Genomic DNA, 14,828 nt, shown 5'->3' on the forward strand with positions numbered 1-14,828 from the left:
CAAATTTTAAGAGTTGATGTGCATTAAAAGTGATCAGAATTATGAAACAGAAGAAACCATAAAGCTTGTTATTTTAGCCCGAGTTCTCTAGGGGACAGAGAGAAGCTTATGTGCTATGTTAATAAAGGCTGTGATCTAGGGGGCAGGAAGGAGGAAGGGGAGGAGGAAGACACACTACGTGGGTACCTGGGTACGGAGTACGCACTGAGAACCTTGTGAGGCACAGCCGTCGTCAGAGAGACTGCTGCTCAGCTCAACCCATGTAGGGGAGGAAGAAGAAAGAATGCATCTGTTTGCTAGAGCTTCTTATTGGTCAAGTGCAATAATTCCTCTGCACTTCCCAGTTGCTTATGAGTGGGCACCAAGCAGGTCCCTGCAAGGTCTGGCCCTCAGCCACAATTGCCAATCCCCAGGGAAGGAGGCATGAGGTGCACCCCATGGGCCTGAGGCCCAGGGCCACTAGCTGGTGCCCACACCATGTTGGTTGTAGTCTGTGCAAAGCCAGTCATGGCAGCCACCACTGGAGCTGGACCAGAGACCCTGGGGGTAGGTGAGACCAAAAGGCTTTGAAGGGGAGCATAATATCACCAATCATAATATCATTATTTTATGTGAAGAAGCCTAAACCTAAAGTGGGAGACACCCAAGTTCATGGGGCTTAATTAATGGAATTCCTGAAGCCAGGGGCATCCAGCTGCCTATTTGGTGCCTTTTGACTCTTCACTACTCCTTGTCTAGGCATGAAACTTACAGCGTCTGTGAGCATTTGTGACCCCTCCTCCCACAACAGAATTTCTATGATCCCCTACGCTTAGTAGGTAGGACTCACAGACCCAGTCAAACGTTGTTTAAGAAGGCTGCCTCGTGACTTATAGGTTTCTCTTACCTAATGAGAAAAACAGAACAAAACATATACCGTGAAACCAAAGAAAAGATTTAATTCCACGAATACAGAAGCTAAGGCAAAGAAATCCCAATTAATGTTAAACCTCTGCAGGTGTGGGTTTGCTTCTTGCCTAATAATCTTCTTGCATAAAAGTCTAATTAATGCTTGAAGGTGATAAAAACCTTTCAGCAAAGAGCTTAAAGAAGTCAATGGCCTAACTTCTGCAAATAAGAATCTTGTCAAACAACAGGATAGCACATGTTTCTCCTGCGTTCAAGTGGTATTGATCTTAGTCTAGGCAGTATACTTAAGTGTTCTTTATCGGATGCATACCTGAATTTATATGCTAACTCAGACTTGGTGTGACTTGCCTGAGAATAGTTATCAGAATGAAGGTGTCTCCATAGAAAGGTTGATGTGCTCTAATTCAAGATGATAGCATAATTGTTTCATTTTCATGCCAAAGAGTTACAAAGCAATATGATTATATAACACCATGCTGAAATTGCTCATACCTTTTAAAAGAATGGTCTATGACTAAGAGGAAAAAAAAAAAAACAGGATTCAAGTTATGCTTTATTTTAAACCTTATTATTTTGAACATCTAATTTGTAACACAGTTTATTCTTAAAATTCTGAGGTCTGTTTCTTTAACAGAACAAAATGCTGGTGGTAATGGGTATGTCCGTCTTTATGAAAACAAGCTCTATTATAACAGGTATTCAGCTTTCTGCAGCAGCACTATTTTTCTAAGATTCATGCATTTTTCATTGTCTAGTCATTCGGAATTTAAAGTGGGCAGGATGTCCCTTTAAATTCATAAACAAAGAAGATGAAAATGTATATCATAGTCTCTTCTCCATTTCTGCTACTAAAATTATAGGAACTATGTATCTTATGTTAGAATGCATCTGGTGTGCTATTCCATACACTACATGAATAACCTACAGTGTGCTGTGCAAAATTCCACCCAGTGTCATATTTAGCGAGATTTTTGCAAGATAGCACCTTTCTAGGCTGGTTCAGAAATGTATCAGAGAGTAGCGTATTAATCTCAGTGTCTAACTGACAGATGGAATACAGTGAAAACAACTTTGTTTTTGTCTTTCAGAGCTAGTAGTTTTTCAAGATAAGATAAGCAGCCATCTTTCATATCTTCCAAGACTTTACCCTTTCCATTTATAGATTCGTGTTCCTACTTCAATGTGTTCATTCATCCATTCGGGGTTTACTTAGCATCTGTTTCTGTCCAGTTACCCTCATAGTACTAGGAACCTAGAAATGAATGCCATCTATTCCTTTCTGTTCAAGAGCTCATTTGCTGCACAGTTTGGGGAGTGTAAGTAGAGACAGGGACCTCCAGATGAGGATGCGTAACTCCGACTTGGGAGCAGGGAGCTGCTAAGAGGAGGTTGTCTGGAGAAGATGGTGCCTTACGGCCATGAGGACTTAGATGAAAGGACCACACAGATCTACTGTATTGGTCACCTAAGGAAAAAATATTTAGGAAGGATAGGGTGACTGTAAATGAACTAAAGAGATCCTGCAGCAAAGAGAGAGTAGGGAGAACATTTGTGTGCAACACATCACCAGATGGATTTGTCCTGTGCTAATACAGAGCAGCAGAGAATTTGCTAGGGGCAAGATGCAAGGGCATGGCACGTCATTAGTAGGGTGTCAACCTTTAGGTATTCACATTTACTTCTATTTTTATTATTTCTTTTATTTTGGTGACTCTAGTAACTAGCTCAGATGTGCAGGCTGCAATAGCTATGATTAGGGAAAAGACTTGTAATATCATCTGATAAAATGTTCCTTCCTTTCCCTCCTGCTTTACATGTTCTGTTCATTAGTTTAACCAATAAAACCATAATTTGTATTCTCTATCAAATCACATCAGCAACAGACGAATGACATGGCCACTAATTAAAAGCAGAAATTGAATACAGCAGATTGCCGTTGTGTTTGAAGAAACAAGAATAGGTTTTCATTTCAGATAGCTTGATGGGAGAGTTTCATCAGAGGGCCAGTCTGGCTGACATTTTTTTGTTTACACCTTCTCCAAAATACTTCTGGAAACGAGGCACTTGGCTTTCTAGCTCTATGGTCTGTGCATTCTATGAGGGCCAAGAATATTTTGGCAGGGGTTGGGGGAAGCAAGATGGTAGTATAGCATAGTACATAGTAATTAAAAAGTTGACTCAAAGGGGTGGGGCACCGGCCCCATATGCCGGAGGTGGTGGGTTCAAACCCAGCCCCAGTCAAAAACCGCAAAAATAAATAAATAAATAAATAAATAAAAAGTTGAGATTTGGAGTCCTATAGCATAGTTTCCATCTGAACTCTTCTTATTGTTAGCTCTATGACCTTGAGCTGGTTCCTCAGCCTTTCTAAGCATCAGCTTACTTATCCATAAAGTGGAACAACAATAGTGATAATATCAGCCATGTAAGGTTATTGTGAGTGGCTGGGAGCAGAGGCTCATTACCTGTAAATCGTAGCACTCTGAGAGGCTGAGGCGGGAGGATTGTTTGAGCTCAGAAATTTGAGAACAGCCTGAAAAGAGCAAGAGCCTGTCTTTACTAAAAATAGAAAAATCAGCCATTTGTGGCCATTGTGGCAGTTGCTTAAGGTTGAGGCCAGAGGATCACTTGAACCCTGAAGTTTGAGGTTGCAATGAGCTAGGCTGCCACCGCTGCACTCTACCCAGAGCTAGAGAGATTCTGTTTAAAAAAAAAAAAAAATAGTATAAATTTAAGCACAGAGCTTGGCACATAGTAAGGACTTATTAAAAGTGAATTATTATTGTTACCTTAACTGGCTCCATTTATTACTAAGTTATTTGGGAATCTAGATCCAAAAACCTTGGTTTAGCAATTTCCCCATGGCAAAGGCTGTATCTTACACACTTTTGTGTGTATGGTATGTGGCATATTGAAAGCTATTTTATAGAATATTGGCACATATACATAAAAAAACTAACATTTTATTCTCTTATGTAACCAGCCATTTACTGTGGCTTGATGTGGCTCAGGAAAGGCATAGAATATTGCCAGATTTTAAGATACTACAGCTGTAATTTAAAGAGCAGTAGAACTTCATGTCCCAGCAGTAGTTTGCAGCCTTCGTGTCCCAAGTAGACACGCTCCACACACAGCATTCTCTAGTGGAAATACTCCACTTCGGGAGTAACTGTCTGATTTATGGGCTGTAATTCTACCCATATTTCTTCTACTTAAGAACGTAAGTTACCATGCAAATAATGAAGAGCAATTCAATGATAGAACAATCATAAACCTACTCTACATTAATTTTGAAATCATTTTAACATTATCATTTTAACTGTCATTGTTATTGTTTTATATGGTCCCTAGGTCGAACTTCTTCAAAGAATTCCTTAAATTCTTCAAAACTCTTATTTCTCATCACTTCCTATTTATGTAGTCACCACTAACTATCCCTCCCATGAAACTTTCTGTTCCTTTGGTTTCTGTGACACCAGTGTTGTTCTGATTCTCTCCATTCAACCACAACTCATCTTTCAGAGACTGGCAGTGACTTCAAATCATCTCTCACTGGTTCTCATTCTCTCCACATTAGAATTACAACAGCTTCCTGCCTGAACTTCTCTGTTCCCTTGGTTTACTTGACACCAAGAATTCTTCTCGTCTTATCCTTCTAATTCTCACTCCAGTGATGTGATTCTTCTCCTTCTCCCAATCCCAACCTTGGGATTCCCCCAGGATTTTTCCCAAGGCCTCTTATTTTCTCTCCTGATATCCTTTCCTTGGTGATATTATCCATTTCCAGTACTTTAGCCATCACTTTTGGAGTATAATTTCTGCATATCCATCTCCTGGTTGACCTCCCTTTCCAACCCTGATCCCATGTGGCTAATGCTGCTGGATCAGGTGAAAGTTCATCTGGCATCTCAAATTCAATATACCTAAAGCATTTATTGTCTTTTCGCTAAACCCATCTCCTTTTCATGATTTTTGTTAGTGGCTATCACACTTCTTTTAGGCAGCCTTAAAAACCTTTGAGTTAATTCTGTTACCTTTTTTTACATCTATCTTTCTTTTTGTAAATCACCTTTCCATTCTAATGAATTGTTCACTGTTGCCTGGGCCCACATCCACTCTGCCTTTGAATCCCACCATCTCCTGTCTCCTCTGAATGGTATTGCCCAGCCAGAGACGCAGTGAACAGTGAACACTGTACAAGCTCCAGAGTCTGGCAGAGCCAAAAGAAGTGTAAAAGCAGCAATTACAATGCAGTGAGGTAGAAGTAATAAAGGAGACACATCCCAGCGGGGAGAAAGCAGGGAACACTTCTCAAAGAGGTGAAATATGAGCCAAATCTGGAAAGATGAATAGGCGTCAGTGGCAAAGGCACAGTGAACATTCTGGAAACAATAACGTGTGCAAAGGAGTGCAGGTGATGAAGATGGTGACTCACTGTTGAAGAGTGAGTGGCTCTGTCAGTCTGAAGCTCTGCCTTGAGTGGCTCTGTCGGTCTGAAGCTCTGCCTTGAGTGGCTCTGTCGGTCTGAAGCTCTGCCTTGAGTGGCTCTGTCGGTCTGAAGCTCTGCCTTCATGGAGGGTTAATGTGGGGAGCAGAAGGTCAAGCTCCAGAGGTAGCAGGAGTGGAGGGAGACATTTAGGACATAACTTATCTGTGTCTGTAGAATAAGCCACTCACAACTGCATGACCTAAAACAACATCATTTATTATTTCTCACAATCTTCTAACCGGGCAGCAATCTCTTGGGATGGTTCAGCTTTGCTCCATGGGGCGTAGGTCTGCACTTGACTAGGGCAGAAGGTTCCAAAATCCTCACCCGCAGATGTCAGGCGCTTCAGCCAGGGCCATGGTGGCTGTCCGGATTTCCCTTTCTCTCCCATGTGGTCTCTCAGTGTTCAGTAGAGCACCTCTGATTTCTTTACACAGAAGCTATGTTTTATGAAGGTGAAAAAAAAAAACAAGCTGAAGAGCTTCTTAAAGCCTAGGCCCCAGAGTCACATGACATTTCTTCCTTCACATTCTGTTGGTAAGTGCAAGTTACAAGAACAGCTCAGCATCCAGAAAAGGAGAAATAGACTCCGCTTCCATTTGGGAGGAGCTGCAGGAATGTGAAGAGAATGTTGGTAGCCATCTTTGAAGACTGTCTAACACAGCCCTTATAGATCACTGCATTCTAGATAGAAGTAGGTAGAAGTAGGGTAGGATTTTAAGCAACAAACTGATATTTTAAACACTATGTTTTAAATCATGTCATTGACTCCTTTATAGAGATTGAATGCGTAGGTCAGGGGCAGTTAGGTGAACTTCAGGAAAGTGTTTTCCTTGGACCCATATGCTTTCCCACAATTTTTTCTCTTATGGGAGCAGAAGGATTAAACTGACACTTTTCTTAAAGCAAAATACCACCGAACTACTGCCCAGGACTCTGTGTTCCTCCCAGAAAAATGGAGTCGCATCTGTTATGGAGGAGGAAATCTGTAACACTGCAAATCCTTTGCCTAAAGCTGTTTTTGTTTAGAAATACTACTGGTATTGCAAAGTAGGGCAATGTGGTTAATGATGTATTTTTCAACATAGCTAGATGAGAAGATTTTGAATGTTCTCACCACAAAAAAATAATAATAATAATAAATGTTGGAGGTGATGGTTATGGAATTATCCTGATTTAGTCCTTATACAAGGCGTACAGATATTGAAAGATTGCACTGTGTCCCATAAATACATGTGTACAATTATCATGTATCAATTAAGATAAAATAAAGCTAAGAAAAGAAGAAATACTGCTTTTTTATTTTATATGCTGTTTGTATAAACGAACCAGAAAAGTCACACGAGACATTCAGGGAGGGGAGAAGTCGCTTTGTATTGCCAGGGGGTTTCCTGTGTCAGAGCGTGGGTGTGGATGCGACATGAAGCCTATGTGGGCATTGGACTAGTTTGCAAAATGAGTGCATTGATCTTTGTTACTAATTCTCATTACAGAGGTCTATAACAGCAATGCCTATGAAAAAGCCACAAAAAGTACTTGCGTAATTAAAAAATTTTATTACACCACCCCAATACCAATTCTCCATAGCTTTAATGTATAAGGAATGTATCTTGAGCAGAAGAGAATAGAGACCTAATGCTTGTTAAAGTTTCCTAGAGAAAACTGAGATCCAAAGTCTGGAAATGGGCAGCAGACGGTCCTTCTGGATTGTCAGGGGTTTGTGCACCTCTCCCCCCACCTAAGTGTTTCTGAATCCAGGATTTCAATCTATAAAGAAAAGAGTCTCTCTTCACTAGCACAAGAACTTGAGGATGAGGCCAGAATAGGTTCCTCCTAGTGAGTGTTCAGGCAGTTTCTCAGCATCACTGAATATTTAGTTAATACTATGGTGGGGGTTAAGACGATGTCCATTTCCTCCCAAGGGCCCCAGAGTGCAGTGGCTGGCAGCCAGGTTCCTTTGGAGAGATTTGGACTCAAATCCCAGTTTTGCCACTTACTAGTTATGTGACTGTGAGCAAATTCTTTAACCACTGGTTTCCTCCTCTGTAAAATCTTGATGATGATTGAACCCTCTTCATAGAATTGCAGGGAGAAACAGTAAAAGAAACAGTATGTATTGCACTTAACCCAGTGCATGTGACTATCGCCATTGTTATAATGGACTTCTTGCTGATTCTAGCTGTTTTTGTTTATTTCTCAGGGAGATGTTGATCTCTGTGGCTCTGGGCCAGGTGTTATCCCTCCTTATTTGTGGAATTGGCTTGACGAGCAAGTACCTGGCAGAAGACTTCCATGCCAATACACCAGTCTTCCAGAGTTTCCTCAATTATATTTTGCTCTTCTTGGTCTATACCACCACACTGGCCGTCAGACAAGGTAAGGTCAGAAAACCACCAGGAATGCAGGTGCTGTAAACACCGGAGAAGAATGATGAGGCTTGAGCAGATAGCTTTTTGTCACTTACAGCATTAGGAAGACAATTCAAAACCCAAACTCTCACTTTTCTGCTTTGCGGTAATATGGCAAACAAAATGAATGAATAAATCAAAAAGAAGCATAAATCGTGTGAATTCAGAGGAAAATGGGAAATGCATGTATAGGCAGAAATGTACAATTGCTCACTATTTGAGTTCCCGTTAACATTCCTTGTACCTCTCAATGGATCTAAAGAGAAGGTTTCCCTGGAATTTGGAGCATGCCCAAGGCAGCTGTCCTAAATAATTCTAGCCCCCACAAATCCAAGAAATTGCAGACAAATATATGTTCTTTGGGAAACTGACACAAAAAAGATAAAAAGAGTAAGCACAAACAACTCTAGTAATGACACAGGAGAAAAGAAGAAAAAGGAAAACTACCATGAATGGTCAAGCGAGTTGTTAAATTATTTTAAACAAAATAATTAAAGCAATACAACAAGTCCTTCATGAGTCAATGCAAGAAAAACTTTAAAGGGGTGGTTGCAATTGAAAATCCTCATTGTATATTCTTGAAGAGTCTTATTATTATGCCACTGAATCTGGTGTGCTGTGGCTTGAATGTCCCCTCCCAAACTCATGTTGAAGTTTAATTGCCATGTGATGGTATTAAGAGGTGATTAGGCCATGAGGGCTCCACCCATATGAATGATTAATGCTATTATCATCAGAGTAGGCTTCAGATAAAAGCGATGTTGGTCTTTTTTTTTTTAACTTTGTATTTTATTTATTCTTTTTTTTATTATTAAATCATAGCTGTGCACATTAATGCAATCATGGGGCACCATACACTGGTTTTATAGACCGTTTGACACATTTTCGTCACACTGGTTAATATAGGCTTCCTGGCATTTTCTTAGTTACTGTGCTAGGACATTTACATTCCACATTTACTAAGTTTCACATGTGCCCTTGTAAGACGCACCGCGGGTGTGATCCCACCAGTCCCCTCCCTTTCCCTTTTGCTGTCCCTTGCTTTCTCCCACATTCACTTGTGCCTTTCTGCCCTCTACCATGGGATGATAGGGGCTCCTTTACTTTACAATTTCAGCCTCCAGGACTGTGAGAAATAAATCTCTACTCTTCATAAGTTACCTAGCCTCAGGTATTCTGTTCTAGCAGCACAAAATGGACTGTAGAACAGTGTGTACACTTTTATCTATGTGAAATAGCCAACTGTTTTCCTCCAAATAGTACCTACTACTGTAAAATATGCATTGAAAAATAATCATTAATAGGTTTGAAGACAATTATAGACATTAATAATAAATAAAGATACATGTGTAGCTATATATATATCAAACATAATAGTCACACATTTTTGAAACTTTTATAAGGATTGTTTGCCAGTATTTAATTTTTACCTTTCTTTACTGGATTGATGTCCAGAATAATATTGTAGAGTTATAATGATTTTCTCAGTATTAGGTTTCATTTTAGCTAAAGAATAAAAATGAACAAGTTGATACTGAATTCCAGTTTAATTTTGGATTTCCTTGAAGGATTAGAGTCTCTGGGGGTGGTGGCTCATACCTGTAATCCTAGCACTCTGGAGGGCCAGGGCAAAAGGATTGCTTGAGTTCAAGAGTTTGAGACCAGCCTGAGTAAGGCTATCTCGACTAAAAATAGAAAAATTAGCCAAGTGTTGCAGTAGGCACCGGTAGTCCCAGCTGCTCAGGAGGCTGAGGCAGAAGAATCACTTGAACTCAGGAATAAGGTTGCTGTGAGCTAGGCTGGTGCCAAGGCACTCTGACCTAGGGCAACAAAGTAAGACTCTAAATAAATAAATAAATAGTATTATAGAAGCTAATTTTATTTACCTCTCCAAAATTGGTGCTATCGGTGCTAATTTTTTAAAATGTGTCATCAGTAGACATCAGTATGCCTTAAGAATAAAATGTCAGGTGATGAAAGTTATAGACACTGAATCTCATCAATATTTCCTCAGTGTGATTTGGGAACTAGTAATTTTGAATGATGTAATGGGTTATCTCATAGTTATGCCCATCAAGGCATCACTGGTTCCTTCAGAAGCAAGGAAGGGGGTAAAAAATATAATCTGAAATTCGCAGCTCAGTACCCGTAGCACAGTGGTAGGTTTGAACCCAGCCCAGGCCAACTAAACAACTGCAACAAAAAAATAGCCAGGTGATGTGGTGGATGCTTGTAGTCCCAGCTACTTGGAAGTCTGAGGTTGCTGTGAGCTGTGACGCCATGGCACTTTACCCAGAGTGACATAGTGAGACTCTCTTTCAAAAAAATTTTTTATAAATATTTTTTTAAAAAACAGTAAATTTGTTTATGAGAGATTGTCGACATGAGGATGTGTAACTTGGCCACATTAAGAAAAGAGAGCGAGGTCGGCCCCTGTGGCTCAGTGAGTAGGGCGCCAGCCCCATATGCTGAGGGTGGCGGGTTCAAGCCCAGCCCCGGCCAAACTGCAACAAAAAATAGCCGGGCGTTGTGGCGGGCGCCTGTGGTCCCAGCTGCTCGGGAGGCTGAGGCAAGAGAATCGCGTAAGCCCAAGAGTTAGAGGTTGCTGTGAGCCGTGTGACGCCACGGCACTCTACCCGGGGGTGGTACAGTGAGACTCTGTCTCTACAAAAAAAAAAAAAGAGAGCGAAACAGTTTGACTTAGGGAAATCGCTGATGGAAGCTTGAATTAATATTAAAATCATACAATTCGTTAGCCCAGTTCAAGGAGTATAATTAAGATAACAAGTTTCAATTAAGAACAATTTTTGCAACATTCTAATATTACCCAAAAGATCACATGAAAGTGGTGAGTCTAACTTCCCTGGTGATTTTTAGAAACAGTCTACTCTGTAAGATGATGAATTGTAAGTAGTTTGGGGGTTCTCGTCCTTCTTACTTCCCAGGACTCCAGAGGTTTAAAAGCTTGCATCATGGGAAAAAATTAAGCCATTCTGAAAAAGCAAAGAGAATTATTTCCACAATACCAATAATTTATAGGTAGAAACCAGAAAAGCTTAGAAAAATAAATCTGGTAAAATCCCCAATATCTTGACCTATTGAGCCTTTACAATGTGTCAGCCTCTGTGTATGTAAATTATCCCTTTTATTCTATCAATCCAAGAGAATAGGTATTATTATCCAAATTCATACACATAGATGAGAAAACCAAGGCTCTGGCATCCCCAGGAAGCTGCTCAGGGATGTACATGAGGAGGCGGTAGAAGCCCATCCTAGGCCACGGCTGTGAGGTTCAAGGGAGGCAAGAGTAGACCCTCTGAACAAAAGGAAAAGATTTATCCCCCTGAATTTCATTTTTTTTATTAAATCATAGCTATGTACATTAATGCAATCATGGGGCACCATGCACTGGTTTTATATACAATTTGCAATATTTTCATCAAACTGGTTAACGTAGCCTTCCTATCATTTTCTTAGTTATTGTGTTAAGACATTTATATTCTACATTTAGTAAGTTTCACATGTACCCTTATAAGATGCACCATAGGCGTGGTCCCACCAATTACCCTCCCTCCGCCCACCCTCCCACCTCCCCTCCCCTCCCTTTCCCCTTTCCCCATATTCTTAGGTTATAATTGGGTTATAGCTTTCATATGTAGGGCTGAGTACATTGGATACTTTTTCTTCCATTTTTGAGCTACTTTGCTAAGAAGAATATGTTCCAGCTCCATCCATGTAAACATGAAAGAGGTAAAGTCTCCATCTTTCCTTAAGGCTGCATAATATTCCATGGTGTACATATATCACAGTTTATTAATCCATTCATGGATCAATGGGCACTTGGGCTTCTTCCATGATTTAGCAATTATGAATTGGGCTGCAATAAACATTCTGGTACAAATTTCTTTGTTATAATGTGATTTTTGGTCTTCTGGGTATATACCTAGTAGAGGAATTGTAGGATTGAATGGCAGGTCTATTTTTAGATCTCTAAGTGTTCTCTAAACATCTTTCCAAAACCCTGAATGAGAAACCAGCCTGGGTGTAAGGCCCAGTGAGACACAATGCGGTCAGGAGGATGTGGACAGGAAGGAGGGACAAACTCAAAGACACCAAGGATGGGGGGCAGCAGGAATGTGGAGGCTCTCTGGAGAGCAAGTGCTAAAGAGGACCAAGAAGATTCTGATTGTTCATGCCAGTTCTTGATGAAGAGAGTCGATTTCACCCATCCTTCCTGGAGAGTTTTACCATTGTCGTGGATTATCACTGACTTCTCTGGCATGTCCTCACTTGTGTATTTACTCAGAGTGCTTATTTGTTCTAAGCTTCACTTTTAGAAGTTTTAATACACTTGCATTAAGCTAACATCTGGAAATCAATATAGTAATTATTTGTATAGGCTGATTCAAACTATGTTTTGGAGACATAACAATCTTTCTACTCTGGCACCTCAAGATTTGGGAGGGAAAGAACAACGACAAAAAAAAAGAGTAGAAACTCCTGTGTGTGCCAGCAAGGGCCTCCCGTGGTCACAATTTCTCTCTCTCCCCCTCCCTCTTTCCTGGTGCTCTGAGAGGGCTTCAGGTTAGGGCTGAACAAGGTGCCGGTCTTCCTACCCCTCCCAGCACCTACCCTGCTGAATCCTCATACTAATTTGATGCCAGCTTGGACCACATAACTGCATGAAGTTAGAATCAGGAATATATTTTTAAACAAGTCTTTCTTTATAATTTTATGCATACAACTTCTGGTTATGATTCCTACAAAAATCTGGGAACCGTTCTTCTTTTAAAAAAATTCTATCCTGCCAAACAAATTTTAAGTCCATTGCTCTTCATGGTTAGAGCTAAGTTTTCTTCTAGAGGAATCTACGATTTTTTAAAATGCCTCCTGTATATAACAGAGAACTTCAGAAATATGACTTTGTGGAAAGAAATGTACTTCAAAAACAGTTTCATTAACATTGTATCAAGTTTGAGAATTTAGGTAAAGTTTAGGTAGATGTTAACCTTTAATAACTGAATTGTAACCACTTTGAGAAGTTACTCAGGAAATTAAAATATGCCCACTGAAGTAATGCCAGAAATCCAAACGCCTTGTGCTGTACGTCCAAAACGTAGGAGGGCTTCGGAATATGACTAAGAAAGTATAGTGAAGTTTCCAAAAACTTATGGATTTGCCTAGAAAATTCTCAAAAAGAAACTCTTTCTCATACCTACTCTTAGTATGTTGGAGATTGACTATAAATATGTGGCTTTATTTCTGGGTTCTCTATTCTTTTCCTTTGATCTGTGTGTTTATTTTTACACCAGTGCCATGTTGTTTTGGTTACTCTAGCCTTGTAGTATAGTTTGAAATCAGATAATCCAATGCCACCAGCTTTTTTTTTTTTTTTTTTTTTGCTTAGGATCATTTGGCTATTTGGGCTCTGTGTTGGTTCCATATGGGTTTTTTTTTTTTTTTCTAATTTTGTGAAAAATGACATTGGTATTTTGATAGGAATTGTATTGAATCTGCAGATTGCTTTGGGAAGTTTGGTAATTTCAATGACATTGATTCTTCCGATCTATGAGCATGAGGTATTTGTTAATTTGTATCATCCACAATTTCTCTCTCAGTGTTTTCTAGGTTGGTTTTCTGTCTCTGTGTAAAGATCTTTTACCCTCTTGGTTTATTCCTAAGTAGTTTTTTTTGTTTGTTTGTTTGTTTGTTTGTTTTCTAGCTATTGTAAATGAAATCAACTTCTTGAATTGGTTCTCAGCTTGGTCATTACTGGTTTACAAAAATGCTACTGATTTTCATATGTCCCTTTTGTATCCTGAAATTTACTAAATTCATTTGTGAAATATAGGAGTCTTTTGGTGGACTCTTTAGAATTTCCTAGATAAATGATCCTAGATTGGCAAACAGAAATAATCTGACTTCGTCTTTTTCAACTTGGATAGCATTTATTTTTTTCTTTACCTGATCCCTCTGGCTATGACTTTCAGTACTATGTTGAATAGGAGTGGAGAAAGTGACCATCCCTGTCTCGCCCGGATCTCAGGAGGACTGTTTCAACTTTTCCCCATTCAGAATGGCATTGGCTGTGGGTTTGTTATATTTGGCTTTTTTCATTTTGAGCTCTGTTCCTTCTGTGGCTAGTATATTGAGGGATAGCATGAATTCTATCAAATGCTTTTTCTGAATCTGTTAAGATGATAACATGATTTTTCTTTTTAATTCTGGTTTTGTGATAGATAATATTTATTGATTTGCATATTTTGAATCATCTTGCATCCCTGGAATAAACCCACTTCATCGTGGTGTATTATCTTTTTTCACGTGCTTTTGAATTTGATTCATTGGTATCTTGTTGAAGGGTTTTACATCTAAGTTCTTGAGGGATATTGGACTATAGTTTCCTTTTCTATTGTGTCCTTGCCAAGCAGGACATCAGGGGATAATGGCCTGAGTGAGGAAGGACTCCCTCCTCCTTGATTTATTTTCTGGAACAGTTTCAGGAGGGTTGGAGCCACGGCTAAATTCTATTCTTTGTATAGAATTTAACCGTGAATCCATCTGGTCCTGGGATTTTTTCCTTATGTGGGGAATTTTTTAAATTACTAATTTAGTCTCATTACCCATTTTTAATCTGTTCAGATTTCCTCTTCTTCCTGGTTTCATCTCGGAGGTTGCACATTTCTAGGAATTCATCCATTTCCTCTGGGTTTTCTAGTTTGTACACACAGAGTCGCTCATAGTCTCTGATGATCTTTTGTATTTCTGTGGTATCAGTTTTAATGTCTTTTTTTTTTTTTCATTTTTCATGGTATTTATTTGAACCTCCTCTTTTTTTCTTGATTAGTCTAGCTCTTAGTTTATCAGGGTTATCTTTTGGAAGAACCAACTTTTTGTTGCATTGATACTTTTAAGGTTTTTGTTTTACTTTCATTTAGTTGTGCTCTGATCTTCTTTGTTATTTTTTCCTTCTGCTAGCCTTGGATTTGTTTTGGTCTTGGTTTTCTACTTCCTTTAGGTAA

At 39.5% G+C, this 14,828-nt stretch overlaps 1 protein-coding gene across 1 annotated transcript in view; it reads left to right on the forward strand.

Annotated features, from left to right (window-relative positions):
* SLC35F1 (solute carrier family 35 member F1) overlaps positions 1-14,828 on the forward strand; it is a 446,439-nt gene that overhangs the window by 265,278 nt on the left and 166,333 nt on the right. The window contains exon 2 of the mRNA XM_053591164.1: positions 7,599-7,774. Coding sequence (XP_053447139.1) covers positions 7,599-7,774 — 176 coding nt within the window. The remainder of the gene's footprint in view (positions 1-7,598; positions 7,775-14,828) is intronic.

This window comes from Nycticebus coucang, chromosome 5 (assembly GCF_027406575.1).
Source record: "Nycticebus coucang isolate mNycCou1 chromosome 5, mNycCou1.pri, whole genome shotgun sequence".
Classification (NCBI taxonomy): domain Eukaryota; kingdom Metazoa; phylum Chordata; class Mammalia; order Primates; family Lorisidae; genus Nycticebus; species Nycticebus coucang.